The 16,615-nt window shown below is 54.9% G+C and overlaps 1 protein-coding gene across 1 annotated transcript; it reads left to right on the top strand.

Moving 5' to 3' along the window:
- Nucleotides 1–6,231: 6,231 nt before the first annotated feature.
- On the top strand, nucleotides 6,232–7,437 carry LOC103627350 (Copper transport protein family). Its single transcript, XM_008647651.2, has 2 exons — nucleotides 6,232–6,433; nucleotides 6,572–7,437. The coding sequence occupies exons 1-2, from the start codon at nucleotides 6,428–6,430 to the stop codon at nucleotides 6,977–6,979; spliced, it is 414 nt and encodes a 137-aa protein (XP_008645873.1). The 5' UTR covers nucleotides 6,232–6,427; the 3' UTR covers nucleotides 6,980–7,437.
- The last annotated feature ends 9,178 nt before the right edge of the window (nucleotides 7,438–16,615 follow it).

The raw sequence follows: 16,615 nt of genomic DNA, 5'->3' as shown, positions 1-16,615 counted from the left end.
TCCAAAACTTTGGAGGAAGTTCAATGGGAGTCAAAACTCCACGCTCAAATGATCACAAGATGTAGCACACACTTTCTTTCTATGATTCTCACAAGGCTCTATTGCTAAACTCACACGAGAATCTCTCTTTTGCTTGATCTCTCTTTTGTGGCACTTGTGTTGGTTGTAGTGGTCTAAATCTTGTGTATAGGATAGATCAATGAATAGAGGTGGTTGGGAGGGCTTGGATATGTCAACTATATGACTTGGAATGTTGCTTGGACTCCCACATCTTGAAGTGGCCGGTTGGGGTAGTATTTATAGCCACCATCTAAATTGTAGCCGGTGGAGAAGGCTGCTAGCGATGGGCGCACCGGACAGTCCGGTGCGCCGCCACGACACCCTGCTGTTAGGGCTTGGAGCTGGTCAACCGTTGGAGGCTTTGTCCTCATGTGGCACCAGACAGTCCGGTGCCCCTCTGACCTTCTGCTCTGACTTCTGCCACGTTACTGTGCTGCACTGTTCATCCGTCAGAGTCGACCGTTGTGCGCAGGTAGCCATTGCTCCGCTGGAGCACCGGACAGTCCGGTGCCACACCGGACAGTCCGGTGAATTATAGCGGAGTGGCTTTTCTAGAAACCCGAAGGTGGCGAGTTCGAGTTGATCCACCCTGGTGTACCGGACACTGTCTGGTGTGCCAGACCAGGGCAGCCTTCGGTTTCTTTTGCTCCTTTCTTTTTGAACCCTAACTTGGACCTTTTTATTGGTTTGTGTTGAACCTTTGGCACATGTAGAACTTATAATCTAGAGCAAACTAGTTAGTCCAAATATTTGTGTTGGGCAATTCAATCACCAAAATCATTTAGGAAAAGGTTTGACCCTATTTTCCTTTCAGTATCCTCAACAGAAAAACCACAACATATTTCTGCAACAACAACGCCTTCAACACCAAGAAATCCTAGCGCTACCGCCTCCACCAATTCAGCATCCAAACCAACCTCTACCACCTCCCCCATCTCTACCAAAGCAAGAAAACTTCGCTAAAGCACCCGAATTAGCACAGCAAGTGCGCAAGAGCCGAGTAATCGCATAACTGAGCCAGCACCCGGTCGGCCCTCTCCCAGACGACTCCGTGGCCGTGTGGGCCCCACATCCGATCGTAAAGTGCACCTGCCGAGCGCTTTAGCACATCGTCTTCGACCTGGAAAACTCCTTGGTCAAAGTCCTCGTAACTCCGGTCGAAGGCTTCGAAATGCCTACAGCCCTCACAGGACAAGGCATTCACCGCCCCCTCGCAGGTAACAAGCGACGCGTAGGACATGAGTCCCGTCATGATAGACGGGAGGGACTCCAGCTCCTCCTGCAGCCATCCAAGGAAGCGGGTACCCACCTCCCCTTCTGACTTGTCGAAGGGAGCCGTCTGCATGCCCAGATCACGGTAAGCCTCAACAAAAAGCGTGTGTGTCCGGTCCACGCCAGCCCGCGTGGCGGCCTCCACCTTCTCGCGGTAGGCACACATATTCTTCACCTCGAGCTGCAGCTCAGTAGTTCGTCTCTAGGCGGCTTAGGCCTCCGGGCAAGCAACCTGGGCCTCCGTCTTTGCCTGATCGGCGACATCCTTCTCCTCATTACGCCTACAGCCGAGATCCTCATTGTCATTTTCGACCAACCCAACCTTCTCCAGAAGGTTCCAGCTCTTGTTCTTGCAGCAGACTTATCGCTCACGGCCTCGGTATGCTGCATCTGTAGGCGCTCTAGTTTGTCCACTAGCCTATTCCTTTTGGAATGAAGCTACGAGGTCGCAGCATTCACCGGTGCCCCGGATGCCACTTGATTAGCGAAGACAGCAGCCTGATATTGCAAAGTCTATAGTTAAAAAAACTCACATAGCGCAGCTGTCGTGCGATGGTTGCCGCCACACCCTCAGTCACAGATGCGCCAGTGACTTCTCTGCCCCCGTCAGCTACGACGCAAAATTGTGCCCATGGATGCAGCAAAGTCACCGTTGTAGTCTTCACTGGAGCCCTCTCTTCAGCAGGCTTCGTCGGTGCCACCACCAACTACCCAGCCTCATTCCCTTCAGCCGAGACACAGATTAGCACAAGAATGCATATCATTATACAAAATCCACACAGCAATAACCACACTCACCACCAGGCGACAGCCCCGTCTGGGCATTGAACATACCAACATCTACTAGGTAGTCGTCCATGGACAACTCCCGACAGGCCTCTCCATTCTCCTCCGTCGCCGCCACCTCAGCAGCCCGCGGCATCGAAGGCACCCTCCCAGCTGCCACCGGCACTGCCGAAGGGGGCATCGCAGCAGCCACGGTAGGCACCTTCACGCTGGGGTGCGATGCCTTCGCGTCGCGACAAGGATCCACTAGCCGAAGCAGGGCCTTCCGCATCTTCTGCAAGGACTCTTGATCTTTTTCCATCACTGCCAACATAGCAGCACCAATGTTTTTTCTGTAAGGAAAGATTTTAAAGTCGTGAGCCAAATAGGATGTAAAGTAATCTTCGCCAGTAGCCCGGGGAATAGGGTTTTTTTATGCCACTCACCCCCGGTCACCTTCAGCATTCACGAAGATGAATCCCGGAGGTCGGGCGAAGTCATGATCTCCCAAGGCCCAGCACACGTCTTTGCCAACTCCTCAACAAAACACCTCGAGGCCTTCGAACCCCCAATGCCCTCATCATACCTTTCACCTCTACTTTCATTTTTCGGGACACTGCAATTATTGCCTTCCCCTTCAAGGAGCCTTCGTCTGTCCGGGTCTTCACCTTCTTCCCTCGATCATCCCCGGCATCGGTAGAACCCCCTCAGGGTATGTACCATACCGCAGGACATTCAACTCAAAAACTCAGTTCAACCTAACATTCAAGCCTCATATATCCCAACTCCTTGTTAGCTCCGCCTTTGATGAGTATTTACCAACAATTGTCACCATCTTCGCCTCCGCCTTTGCTGCCCTAACAAAGGCGGCCACATCCTGCCCTCGCGGCTCAATGGCGAAGGCGAGGCTCTGTACCGTCCGATTATTTAAGAAGGGCATCAAACGCATCTTGACTTCGCCCAGATCCTAGCCGTGAGCTAGCGTCCACACACCGCATGCAACGAATTCTTCCACCAAATCGTGGCCGCTGCTCGTCCTAGCTACGCGACGAAGGGCCTCTTCAGTTTTATCTCCCTTCTTCAGCTTAAACTGTGGAAACACGACATAGCAATGTGAGCACAGAATAGATGGGGGCAGCCCAAGCACCCCCTCAATGTCCTCCGGCACCACGTAGAACTAGAAGCCCCACCAGTTACCTCACTTATTTTTAGCACACGACATGATTTTAACCACTTCACCCCGAAGTCTTTCCGGTCCTCGGCATGAAGGTGCAAGATCCAAACTGCGCAATCAGGCCACCAATCACATTTTTCTGCCAGTGAAGACAGTAGTTCTTGGCGAAGACTTCGACCGAAGGCTCTCCGCCGTACAAAGTCACCACCCACATAAACTTCGCCAGCACCACCATGGCATTCGGCGTTAGCTGATGATATGTACCTCGAACCTTCGCAGCACTTCAACTATGAACCGGTGCGTAGGCAACCGAAGTCCAGCAGTGAAAAACTCTTCAAAAACTACCAATTCACCCTCTAGCTTGGGGACCTCTTCAGCCCTCAGAGCGTGCCCCATGTCATTCCCAAAGTAGCCCAAACATTGCATTTCATGCATGCGGCTCGAGTAAATCCTCGAGGTCCCGAACTCGATAGTGTGATCCGGTAGCAGCTCCACTGCAACCACCGGATTGTTAGTCATCTTCTCTGATGACGGCGCGTTTGAGGACGCGGTCGCGATAGACGGTGATGAAGATGAAGACGACGACATCACATACCGTCTACGACGATGAGCGGTCTGCTTGACGTGGGCTAGTTCACTGGTGGCGAGAAAAAGCGGAAGATGCGCAGAAAATGCTTAAGCAAGAGAAACTAGGGTTTCCTGTGAGCCGAGCGAGTAAAAATCCCTCCGCCGCAGACGCACTGTCTTTTATAGACCCGATAAAGTGCCTCAGGAAACCAACAGTCCCACAGTAAAATGTCACCTGTCAACGGTCACATTTCAAAAACCCTCGCGGGGACCACTTCAACCTAGCGAGGGTAGTGTTTTGGCCATCTCCCCAAAAAGACTTCGTGACCAGCTCACCAAGTTGAACCGGCCCCTCGGGGGCTAGTGTTGGAGCGAAGACCATACCCCCTCGTTCGGTCTACTTAAAACATAAACTGAGCAGGTTACATCAGTCGCAGGAAGCGAAGTGTACCTTAACCCGCACCAAAGGTAGCGCCTCAGTCGGAGAACTGACGAAGGCTTGGGGGCAAAGGGACCAGTCAGCCAAAGTGGGGGATCTTCAAGACTTTGCTCGCCACGACTCTGAGTGCCAGCCTTGGTAAGACTCGAAGACCCCGCGCCCCGAGCCAAGATCGCGGCTCCTGTCCGTGTGGATTGCGGAATGGGCCCACACGTCGCCACGCTGGCTTACTCGGCCCATGTGTAAGTAGCACCCTAGGTAGGGTTGATGGTGTGTTTGTTCAAGTTGTACTTAACTCCACTATAATTATCTGTAATGAACCCAGGGGGAGAATATTCTAGGGAAGACGTAGGTAACCATGGGCATAATCGTACTTAAGAGGGCATGTCCACTCACCTGGTTACCTATAAATACCCCGCACTATATATTGAAAGGACACATTTAACAACATTTGTTGCCCCTGCCCGTTGTATTATTGAGCACCAGAGCATTACTACCTCTCATTGTTTGGGCCCACTCGACCACATGTCAGTCAGTACCAACACTTATATGACCCAATTCCTCGCGTGTAATATATAGGCATGCATACACGTAACAACCACCTCGCTTACAGTTTCGTTCTCCCTTAATGTAAAAGGCTAGCCTGAAGGTGCTACGTTTGGAACATGAAGGATTATAAGCTAAACCCTCACCTTCCTAAGTCCAAATGATATAAACTAGAGACCAAAAGTGCAACTTTAAGTAAAACAATATAAACATGAGGTTTAAGTATTTGAATAAGTTACATATGCCTATTACAATATTTCTAGCACTTGTATTTGGTCTCTAACTCCTTTTGTAGCGAAAAGTGCATTTTGGACATAGTCTGAGCCATATTGCAAATTCTGGTGAAACAATGGCAAAGAGGTGAATTTGTCACACTTAGTAAATGGGATTATGTGCTAACTATGTTTTTGTAAGTTTGGCTAAAAGAGGCAAAAGTGGGTAGTTCTAGGCCTCACGAGACCGAGTCCAAGGGGCCCAAGACTTCATCTTTTAGTGGTCTGGCGCACTGTATCAGGAGGCTCTCGTATTCATCTCAATCCATATGTTGAGGTGGATTGTGATATAAATTAGTTTAAGTTTCATCTAATCCACCTTAATACACGTGGTTTGAGATGAATACGAGAGTATCTAAACAAAACCTAAATGAACTTAAAAGATTAGAGAGTTTCAAAGAGGAACTATAATGCCCCACGTTCAAAATCTGCTTATATGACCAGGCTCCTAACATGGAACAGGCTTGCACACGCAGCATCTCTCTCACACCTATATCCCTGACTTCATGTAAAACAGTTAATCACTTAATCCAGAGGCGTTATGTTTAAAGCATCAAGGGGTTATTATATGGCTAACCTTCACAATCCTAAACTTGAAAGGCGATACTAAATCCACCAACCACATGCCACACATGGATCAACAACGTAACTACTATAGGCTCGCTCACCCCATATGTACAAAATTTGCTTATATGACCCAATTCATCGCGTGTAATATATAGGCATGCATACGCGTAATAACCACCTCGCTTACAGTTTCATGTAAAATGCTAGCCTGAAGGTGTGCTACGTTTGGAACAGGAAGGATTATAAGCTAAGTTCATGTTGATGCAAAAGTTTCTGTTGCCTAGACGACACTTGGTACAGTACGTATTATACTTGGGTATATAGCCATTAGTGGCTTTGCAGGAGCACATGCTTCCTAGCCGCGGCCGCTGACCTTGCATGGGGTGTGGTGTGTGCGTGTGCCTGGAAACACGGTTTCCGCTGCCACAGCGCGTCGGCGGCAATTAGTACGTGCAAGGTCAAGTCATAAACCAAATGCCCCCATCTTGCATCGCAAAGCACTCACTCTGTTTTAAAAAAGTACGCCATAGCCTCAACGAACTGCGCACACTAAAGTCGAAGTGCTGCTAGTAGCTAGTAGTATCACTTTACACGCAGGCAAGTACGGAGGCACCACCCGCCATCAGTGCTATATATATAGCTCCGCTGCGCCCTCTTCTCGCAGGGCAAGCAATTGCTAAGCTACATCAGTACATCACCCTATAGGCAGAGCTAGCTAGGCGGCACTTCAAAGACGACCGGGAATATCAGCAACGAACAGCGATAATGAAGGTGAACGCCCAATCATCACTACATGCTCCTGCCACTGCATTGCATGTCGCCGTCTTCTTCCCTAACTCTTTTCACAGTACTGATCGACATGGGATGGGCACACATTATTGTTCGTCATCCTCTCTGTCTCTTCCGCAGCAAAAGATCGTGATCAGGGTGCACATGGAGTGCGACCGGTGCCGGTCCAAGGCGCTGGCGCTGGTGGCGGCCGCGGCCGGGGTGGACTCAGTGGCGCTCGCCGGAGACGCCAGGGACCAGGTCGTCGTCGTGGGCGACGACGTCGACTCCGTCAAGCTCACCAGCGCGCTGCGCAGGAAGGTCGGACCTGCAGACATCGTGCAGGTCGCCGCCGAAGCCAAGAAGGTGGACGCCGGCAGCAAGCCTCCGGCCCCCGTCGCCACGCTGCCCGAGTTCGTCGCGTCGAGCACGTGGTACTGCCAGCAGTACCCGCAGCCGGCGGCCGTGGTATACGGGCACCCCGCGGACGGGTACGCGTACTACGGATGCGAGACGCGGACTGACAGCATCTACTGCTCCATAATGTAGACATTGACTTGACTTGATTTCGTCCCTTGGGCTGTTGTTGATCCGTGGTCGGTGATAAGTAGTCATGCAAAAGTTTAGAACAGACAGTAGAGAACTCGAGATTACTTGTCATCCTACTCGCCGACGACGCCCGGCTGGCATGTGATTTGCCTCCACGAGCAATTTGCATTGTTTTCATTTGTTTGCAGTGATGCCCGTAACATCTTGTTATCTATGGAAAAAAATTCATGTAGTGAGCTACAGAGAAGTGGTCCCGTAACCTGCTTTCGATTCACAACACGAGTCCATCCCACCAATTTAAAACAACAAAACACCAATCTTAAAGCCAACATAACAATCTGTAAAGTGGTGCAGTTTTATGTTGATTTAAGATTGGTGGGATGGACAAATAGTGAATCCGAAGCGAGTTGTAGGACTGCTTCTCTGCAATCGACTGTAGATAATTTGTTTCCCTTCTATGGCTCCTAGTGTCAGATATGTATCCATAATCTCTTAGGCTCTGTTCGGTTGTTCCGGATTGGAGCCCCGGATTAATTCTTAGCCGGATTACTTCTCTAATTTATATAGATTTTGATGAGCTGGAATGAATCCTGGCTCATTCCGGTACAACCGAACAGGCCCTTAGTTGTTTCCAACAGCTCCCCCGTCAGTCCAACAGCCCTCTCAAGCATGTTCGGTGAGGCACTAGATATGGCACCGGATAAGAAAATGACCTAGATTCAGTACATATATTTTTACCTATCATCATGTTGTCTATGTTGTCTGATGTGCAAGAGATGGATGGCACAAAACATGTCCAGTGAGGCTCTGGTTGCACCGCTGGGAATGAGACTGATATAGCATGTTAGCTATACACATCAGTTCTATAGTGCATCAGACATGTTCATTGTGGCATGTCCGAAGGACCCATTCCCACTACTGTGCACCGACTAGGTAGTCGACTCGACCTCCGGATGTGAAACGTTGAGTTTCCTCAACGCCTACATTGGTTACAATCAGATCACGACGAAAGAGTCCGACCAGCTCGCTACTTCCTTCATCACCCTGTTCGGCTTGTACTGCTTCGGCACCATGCCCTTCGGCTTGAAAAACACAAGGGCCACATACCAACAGTGCATGATCAAGTGCTTTGGTGACCTTATCGAGGGGATCGTAGAGGAATACATCGATGATATCATAGTCAATTCTAGACAGGCAGAAGGACTCATGGCCGACCTCAAGGAAGCCTTCGATAGACTAAAAACCAACGACATCAAGCTTAACCCCAAGAAATGCGTCTTTGGAGTCCTAGGGGGCATGTTACTGGGTTTCCTCGTCTCCAAGCGAGGAATTGAGGCTAACTTCGAGAATTTCACTGCCATCATGAGCATGGGGCTAGTTCACAACCTCAAGGGGGTGCAACGGGTCACAGAGTGCTTGGCTTCCCATAGCCGCTTCATCTCACGCCTTGGCTAGTGAGGGCTTCCTCTCTACGGGCTATTGAGAAGGGTTGATCAGTTCAAGTGGACCCCACAGGACTAGGAGGCCCTTGACAAGCTCAAGTACCTCTTTGTCCAAGGCCCCAGTTCTTGTTCCCTCAAACAATAAAGAACATCTCCTACCCTACATCATGGCAACTGCTCAAGTGGTCAACTCCATGCTCGTAGTAGAAAGACATGAGAAGGGGCATGCGCACCCGGTGCAACACCCCGTTTACTTCGTGAGCGAGGTCCTAACCAATGCTAAGACCCGCTACCCTTAGATACAAAACCTATGTATACCATCCTCATCACCAAGCAAAAGCTCAGACACTATTTTGACTCACACCCTATGACAAAGATCACCTCATTCCCCCTAGATGAGGTTATTTAGAACATAGAAGCCATCAGGAGAATCACGAAGTGGGCCCTCGAGCTGCTGGTACATGGTGTCACCTATGCCCCATGGATAGCAATTAAGTCACAGGCCCTCACTGATTTTGTTGCAAAATGGGCCGACGTCTTGACACCGCCTACTCGGATTGAAAAGGAGTGCTAAACTATGTACTTTGACGGTTCACTAACCAAGAAAGGGGTAGGCAGAGGGGTCATTTTTGTCTCGCCGTTAGGGGAACAGTTGCAATACGCTATTCGTATTCATTTCCTAACCTCCAACAATGTGGCAAAATATGAAGCCCTCATGAACAGGCTATGTATTGTCGTCGATTTGGGTATCAGATGCCTAGACATCCAAGGCGATTCCTAGCTCGTCATTAGACAAGTAATGAAATATTCCGATTGACGTGACCCTAAGATGATGGCATATTGCAAATAAGTACGCCACCTCGAAGACAAATTTTACAGACTCAAGTTGACCCACATCCCCTGGCGAGATAACGAAGCGACGAACGCTTTGGTGAAAATAGCCTTTGGGCAAGAGACCGTCCTGATAGGGGTCTTCTCTACCAACCTCTCCGAGCCGACTATCCGCCATGGTGAAGCCCAGCGCGAGAATGGCCGAACATCGGAAACCTGTCCATCGACCTAGGGATTCTTGTGCCTCTCGAGAGTTGACCCTCTGTCGCCCGCTGCCACTTTCACCATTATAGAGGGTGGCGAGGCTAACCCGAGTCACGGTGACTCCATCGACGTGCTAAGACTTTTGTCCTCATAGATGGAGATCTTTACAAGAAGGGCCACATGGGGATCCAACAGCGGTGTATCTCGATCGAACAGGTATGCAACTCCTAAAGGACATCTATGAGGGGATCTGTAGCCACCACACTTCCCTATGAAGCTTTGTTGGGAGTGCCTTTCAGTAGGGTTTCTACTAGCCCACTACCGTGTCCGACGCACAGCGGGTAGTACGTGTCTGTGAAGGGTAGCAATACTACGCCCGTTTGACCCATCTGCTGGCCCACACGCTCCAAATGATCCTAGTCACCTGGTAGTTTGTGGTTTGGGGACTCAACTTGGTAGATCCCTTTTAGAAAGGCACCTGGGGGGCTACACGCACGTGCTGGTCGCTATTGACAAGTTTGCTAAATGGATCGAGGCTTGGTCTATTACGAAGTTTACCTCCGAACAGGTGATAAAGTTCGTCACCAACATTGTCCGCCGTTTTGGAATACCTAATTCTATCACCACGGATTAAGGCACGTAGTTCACTAGGAAGAAATTCCTAGAGTTTTGTGATGAGTATCATATCCGCGTTGACTGGGCGGTCGTCACGAACCCCCGTACAAATGGACAAGTGGAGTGGGCCAACTACATGATCTTGTGAGGGTTTAAGCCTGAGGTCTTCGCTCACCTCAATCGGTTCAGCCAACAATGGCCCCGAGAGTTGTCCGCTGTAGTTTGGAGCTTAAGGATGACCCCAAGCCAGGCGACCGAATACACACCGCACTTCACGGCCTATGGTGTCGAAGACATCTGTCGGCGTTTCGAGACAGGGGGGTCCCTAAGCCGACGAGTGAGTGTGCTGCGTGCCCCAGCCCAGATGGGTCGAGCGCGTGGGCGAGCGCGAAGGGGGGAGAGGCGAGGTGGCCGGAGTCGAGCGTGAGAGAGGTGGAAGTCCCGCGGCCTTCGTGTTCGTCCCGCGCCCAGGTCAGGTGCGCTTGCAGTAGGGGGGTTACAAGCGTCCACGCGGGTGAGGGAAGCGAGCGGCCCCAAGAGAGCGCCTGTCCCGTCCTCGGTCCCGCGCGGCCAACCTTCTCTGAGAAGGCCCTGGTCCTCCCTTTTATAGTCGTAAGGAGAGGATCCAGGTGTACAATGGGGGGTGTAGCAGAGTGCTACGTGTCTAGCGGAGGGAGAGCTAGCGCCCTAGGTACATGCCAATGTGGCAGCCGGAGAGATCTGGGCACCCTGCTGGCGTGATGTCGTGGCTATCGGAGGTGCGGCGGAGCCTGGCGGAGGGACAGCTGTTGGAGCGGTCGAGTCCCTGCTGACGTCGTCCTGCTTCCGTAAGAGAGCTGGGGGCTGCCGTCGTCATAGAGCTTGTGGAGCGCCATCATTACCCCTTCGGCGGAGCTGGCCGGATGAGACGCCGGTCTTGTTCTCCGTGACCCGAGTCGATTCGGGGTAGGATGATGATGGCGCTTCCTGTTGACGTGGCGGTCTGTGCCCTAGGCAGGGCGACGTGGGGGTTCCTCCGAAGCCGAGGTTGAGTCTGCCTTCCGTTGCCGTGGCCGAGCCCGAGCCAAGGGGTCGGGCGAGGTGGAAGTCGTTCGGCCGAGGCCAGGGCGGAGTCCGAGCCCTGGGGTCGGGCGAAGCGGAGTTCCGTCGTCTTCCGGGTGTTAGCCCGAGTCCGAGCCCTGGGGTCGGGCGGAGCGGAGTTCGCCGTCTTCCGGGTCTTAGCCCGAGTCCGAGCCCTGGGGTCGGGCGGAGCGGAGTTCGCCGTCTTCCGGGTCTTAGCCCGAGTCCGAGCCCTGGGGTCACGCGGAGCGGAGTTCGCCGTCTTCCGGGTCTTAGCCCGAGTCCGAGCCCTGGGGTCGGGCGGAGCGGAGTTCGCCGTCTTCCGGGTCTTAGCCCGAGTCCGAGCCCTGGGGTCGGGCGGAGCGGAGTTCGCCGTCTTCCGGGTCTTAGCCCGAGTCCGAGCCCTGGGGTCGGGCGGAGCGGAGTTCGCCGTCTTCCGGGTCTTAGCCCGAGTCCGAGTCCTGGGGTCGGGCGGGGCGGAGTTCGCCGTGGCGCCTTTGGCAAGGCCTGACTGCCTGTCAGACTCACTCTGTCGAGTGGCACTGCAGTCGGAGTGGCGCAGGCGGCGATGTCCTTCTGTCAGACTGGCCAGTGGAGCGGTGGAGTGACGGCGGTCACTTCGGCTCTGCCGGGGGCGCGTGTCAGGATAGAGGTGTCAGGCCACCTTTGCGTTAAATGCCCCTGCAATTTGGTCAGTCGGTGTGGCGATTTAGTCAAGGTTGCTTCTGAGCGAAGCCATGGCCTCGGGCGAGCCGGTGATGTGTCCGCCATAAAAAGGGGGCCTCGGGCGAGACGGAAGTCTCTCGAGGTCGGCTGCCCTTGGCCGAGGCTAGGCTCGGGTGAAGCGTGATCGAGTCACTCGTGTGGACTGATCCCTGACTTAATCGTACCCATCAGGCCTTTGCAGCTTTATGCTGATGGGGGTTACCAGCTGAGAATTAGGCGTCTTGAGGGTACCCCTAATTATGGTCCCCGACAGTAGCCCCCGAGCCTCGAAGGGAGTGTTAGCACTCGCTTGGAGGCTTTTGTCGCACTTTTTTGCAAGGGGACCAGCCTTTCTCGGTTGCATTTCGTTCCGGTGGGTGCGCGCGAGCGCACCCGTCGGGTGTAGCCCCCGAGGCCTCGGAGGAGTGGTTACACTCCTTCGAGGTCTTAATACTTCGCTTAACGCTTCGGCTGGTCTGGTCGTTCCCTCATGCGAACTGGCCGTAGCCCGGGTGCACGGTCGGGGCCCAAGCTCTCGGGCTGGTATGTTGACGCTGTCAACGATTTGGCCGGAGCCGGTTTTTGCGAGAGCAGCCCCCGAGCCTCTGCACAGGGCGAGAGGACGATCAGGGACAGACTCGACTTTTTACATACGCCCCTACGTCGCCTTTCCGCAAGGAGGAGGGGGGGAGTGCGCCATGTTACCCTCGATGGGCACCGAACATGGTGTCTCCGGTGAGCTGCAAGCGGGTAATCCGAGTGGACGTCCGTGCCCCGTTCGTTGGGGGTCGGCTAGGGGCCCAGAGGCACGCCCAAAAGTACCTGCGAGTGATTTGCCGGACCCGGTCCCCTGGCGACGGGGTCCGAGGGCTCGATGCCTCCCTCCGATGGGATTCCGTTACAAGATCGTTCCCGCTGGTCTCGGAAATGTCCTAGGGTACCTCGGGAGCGCAGCCCGAGCCTCGGTTATGTATCGAACGTACCCCTGGTCATCCCTCGCTCGGTGTCTGAGGCGACTGTGAACCCTTCGGGGGCCAGCCTTCGAACCCCTGATCAGTAATGGGCGCGGAGCCCGAGTAGCCTGAGGCGGCCATGGAGCCCTTCGGGGGGCTGGCCTTCGAACCCCTGACCAGTAGTGGGTGTCGGGCCCACGCGATCTGAGGCGACTGTTGAACCCTTCGGAGGGCCAGCCTTCGAACCCCTGATCAGTAATGGGGGGCTCGGAGCCCGGTTCCTTCGCAGAGAAGGATCCCTTTCGGGGTATCCCCCTTTCCCGGTCCCTGTTGCAAGAGATAGAGAAAGAGGAAAACGGAAAAGGATACGAAATCGGACGACGTGGCGTACCTTTTCTGACGCGGTTATTACGGCGAAGGTGAAGCGTCGCGCGCTCCTCCTGCCAGAGGCGCCGCGTGTCCCGCCGCGGAGTTAATGCGACGGGGCGAGTGGTTGGCGGGGCGGCCGTTGAGCGCGTGCGATCCGTTCGAGGAACGGGTTACGGGTGCACCGTCTCCACGCCTTGAGAGGAGGCTCTCTTGCTGTCCCAGGATGGGACGTGAGCCTGGCTGACGACGTGACCGCTGCGCCCGCCCGCCTGCCACCGCTATTACTGCCGGCCCACTTTCGGCCGCTTTGACCGACGCGCCAGTCTGGCGCTGTTGGGTCGCCTCGAGTCGTGGCATAGGCTTCGCAACCGAAGAGGCGCGATGGTGGCACAAGTGGCGGTGCGGTTGCTTGCATGCAGCAACTGGCGCGCCGGTTGCTCGACGCGTGGGCCTGGGTTCCCAAGCTGGCGTGTCAGAAGTCGGAGAAGCGCGTCCATCTGGCGCGGTTGCATGCCGCCTGCGTGGCTGCCCGCCCCTTCTGCCCGTTGGTCTGGGCGAAAATGGGGGGTCGCTTGTAACTGCTGGACGGTCGTGCGCACCACGCGCGGCGGTTTGGCTTCTTCTGCCCTGAGCCGGCTTGCATGACATGCGGGACCCAGCCCCCGAGTCGCAGGGGAGGGCCTTGGAGCGTGTTGGAGAAGACTCAGCCCGCGGCGCCTAGGGGCGCACGTAGGGAGAGTTGCCTTTAAAAGGAGGGAGACTCCTTTCGGAAGGCAACCATGTCTTCTTCCTCCCTTAAGCGTCGTGTCTTCCCATCTTCCAAGCCCCCGGATGGGGGGTATCCGCCGCCTTTCTGCCTCCTCGTTGGAGGAACGCAACTCCATGGGAGTTGGTACCTCTCAGCCATCGTTCGGCTTCAAGGATTTTCATCACGCAGCCCGGTCGCACCCCTTCACCGGCGGTCACCCGAGATGGCGACCTCCAGCTTGATGGTGGGGGAAAGCGAGCCGGGCTGCGGCCTCTGCCCCTTCCTCAGCCTCAAGGATTTTCATCACCAAGGCTGGGGAGGGGAGAGTGCCGAGTTGGGGTCGGCCCCTGCGTGGGCGGTGGCCCGCTCCTTCACTCAGTGATGGGGGGAGAAGCGGGCATTGCCCGTGGCGTCCGGCAGCTGCAGCATGCCCGGTCTTCAGCCGCGAGTGGCTTCGGGGCCGCTCGCGGCTGGAAGAGGTTCTTCCGCCGGCGCGGCGGCCGGGACCGGCCACGGGCTGACCTCCAACTTCTCGGCCTTCTGCCCGTCCTTGCCTCACAAGTTTTGGCATGGGCGGGGGCCCCCTGGCAGCGGCATCGACCCTGAGGTCAGTGCTGCCGCTGTTCGGCCCCCCGGAGCAGAAGTCGTCGTTGTCGCCACTGCCGGAGCAGGTGACGGCGCGCCGTTCGCCGGCCCTCCGTTGCTCCGCAGACCTTCCCCCTCGGAGTGGGGTCGTTCGTGCCTGCGGAGGGGGAACCGGAGTTCCGTTCGTAGTGGCATCTCGAATGCCAGTGTTTTTTGTTCATTGCGGCTGTCGGGGCCTGAACATGTATGTAATTTCGGCACGGAGCCGTGTTTTTTCCTCATTTTCGAGCACTAAGTCTCGCCTGTTGATTATCTGAACCGCTCTACCAAGCATGAGTCGCCCCGTGTCAAGGTGACGGGTGAGGTATCCGTATCCCGGAGGCGTAGGAATCCCTCGGCCCGTTCGGCCTTGTTGTCTGGGGCTCTTCTAGCTTAGTTAAAGAGACCCTTCGGCCGCCCTTCGGTGGACCGAGGCCAGGGGTAGCGATATCAGTATGAACAGAGGCGGAGTTGGCTCGAGAATGGGAACCTGGTTGGCCGGAGCCTAGCCGTGTTGTCCGTCAGCGGAGCCGACGCCAAAGTCGATCAGTCGAGGCCTCGGGTCGGGCTGGCGCCCTTGGAAGCCGGTTGACCGAGGCCCCAGGGGTAACCGGTTGAGCCGCCTGCTCGGGCCGGATTCCCGGAGGAGTCCCTGGACCGTGTCGCCGCCCGAGGCTGGGTCGGGCTTTGCTGAAGACGTCGTCGATGCCGAGGGTGCTACGGCTCCCTTCAGCGTGAAGACCCGAGCCTGCAGGATCAGATCATCTTGTAGCGTGTGCTTTCTGCGGCCGCCGAGGCCAGAAGAACACACCCTCGCTGCGCTTGCGAAGCCGCCGTCTTTTTCCCTCTTGTTTCGAGCATCTGGACTCTGTCGGTAACAGGGATGTTTGTGTGAGCGAGAGTTGCTTTTCGCGGAAGGGACGAGTGAGGTATCCGTATCCCAGAGGCGTGGGAATCCCTCGGCTCGGTCGGCCTTGCCGCTTACGCGTACTTTCACCCGTCCATGAGGCCCTGTCCCCGACTTAGTCGAGAAAGCTTGAAGGACTGCTTCGGCAGGAGAGCTTCCGAACGTGATGACTTGTTCGGTCCACGGAGTCGCTTTATCCGAGCGCAAGTTACTTATCGCAGAAGGTGATGAGTGAGGTATCCGTATCCCGGAGGCGTAGGAGTCCCTCGGCTCGGTCAGCCTTGGCTGCTTACGTGTACCTCGTCGTTTCCAGGATCCGCTTTCCGAAGTAGTCAAGAAGCACGAAAGAAATCCTGCTAAAAAGAGATCCTTTTTCGAGGAAAAATTCGACGCAGAGGGGGTCTCCCCCCTTTTAGCCCCCGAGGGAGGGTCGGGCTTTGCCGAGGCTAGGCCGACCCTTCCTTGACGACTAAACTTTGCGTAGGTGCGAGGTATATGAACAACTTGAAAACATCTTAAGGGTAGAAGCGACGTAGCTGTTTGATGTTCCAAGCGTTGCCGTAGATCTCGCCTTGATTGTTGGCCAGCTTGTATGTTCCGGGCTTCAAAACTTTGGCGATGACGAATGGCCCTTCCCAGGGGGGCGTGAGCTTGTGCCTCCCTCGGGCGTCTTGCCGCAGCCGAAGCACCAGGTCGCCCACCTGGAGTTCTCGGGACCGGACCCCTCGGGCGTGGTAGCGTCGCAGGGACTGTTGGTACCGCGCCGAGTGTAGTAAGGCCCTGTCCCGAGCTTCCTCCAGCTGGTCCAGCGATTCCTCTCGGCTAGCTTGGTTGCTTTGTTCGGTGTAGGCCCTCGCCCTCGGGGAGCCGTATTCCAGGTCAGTGGGCAAGATAGCTTCAGCCCCGTAGACCAGGAAAAACGGCGTGAAGCCCGTGGCACGACTCGGCGTCGTCCTTAGGCTCCAGACCACCGAGGGGAGTTCCTTCATCCATCGCTTGCCGAACTTGTTGAGGTCGTTGTAGATCCGAGGCTTGAGCCCTTGTAGAATCATGCCGTTGGCACGCTCTACTTGCCCATTCGACATGGGATGAGCCACGGCGGCCCAGTCCACCCGGATATGGTGATCCTCGCAAAAATCCAAGAATTTTTTGCCGGTGAACTGGGTGCCGTTGTCGGTG

This window comes from Zea mays, chromosome 5 (genome assembly GCF_902167145.1).
Source record: "Zea mays cultivar B73 chromosome 5, Zm-B73-REFERENCE-NAM-5.0, whole genome shotgun sequence".
In the NCBI taxonomy this organism is placed as follows: domain Eukaryota; kingdom Viridiplantae; phylum Streptophyta; class Magnoliopsida; order Poales; family Poaceae; genus Zea; species Zea mays.
Note: the sequence above shows the minus strand (reverse complement) of the source record. Positions and strands in the feature narration are given on the sequence as shown.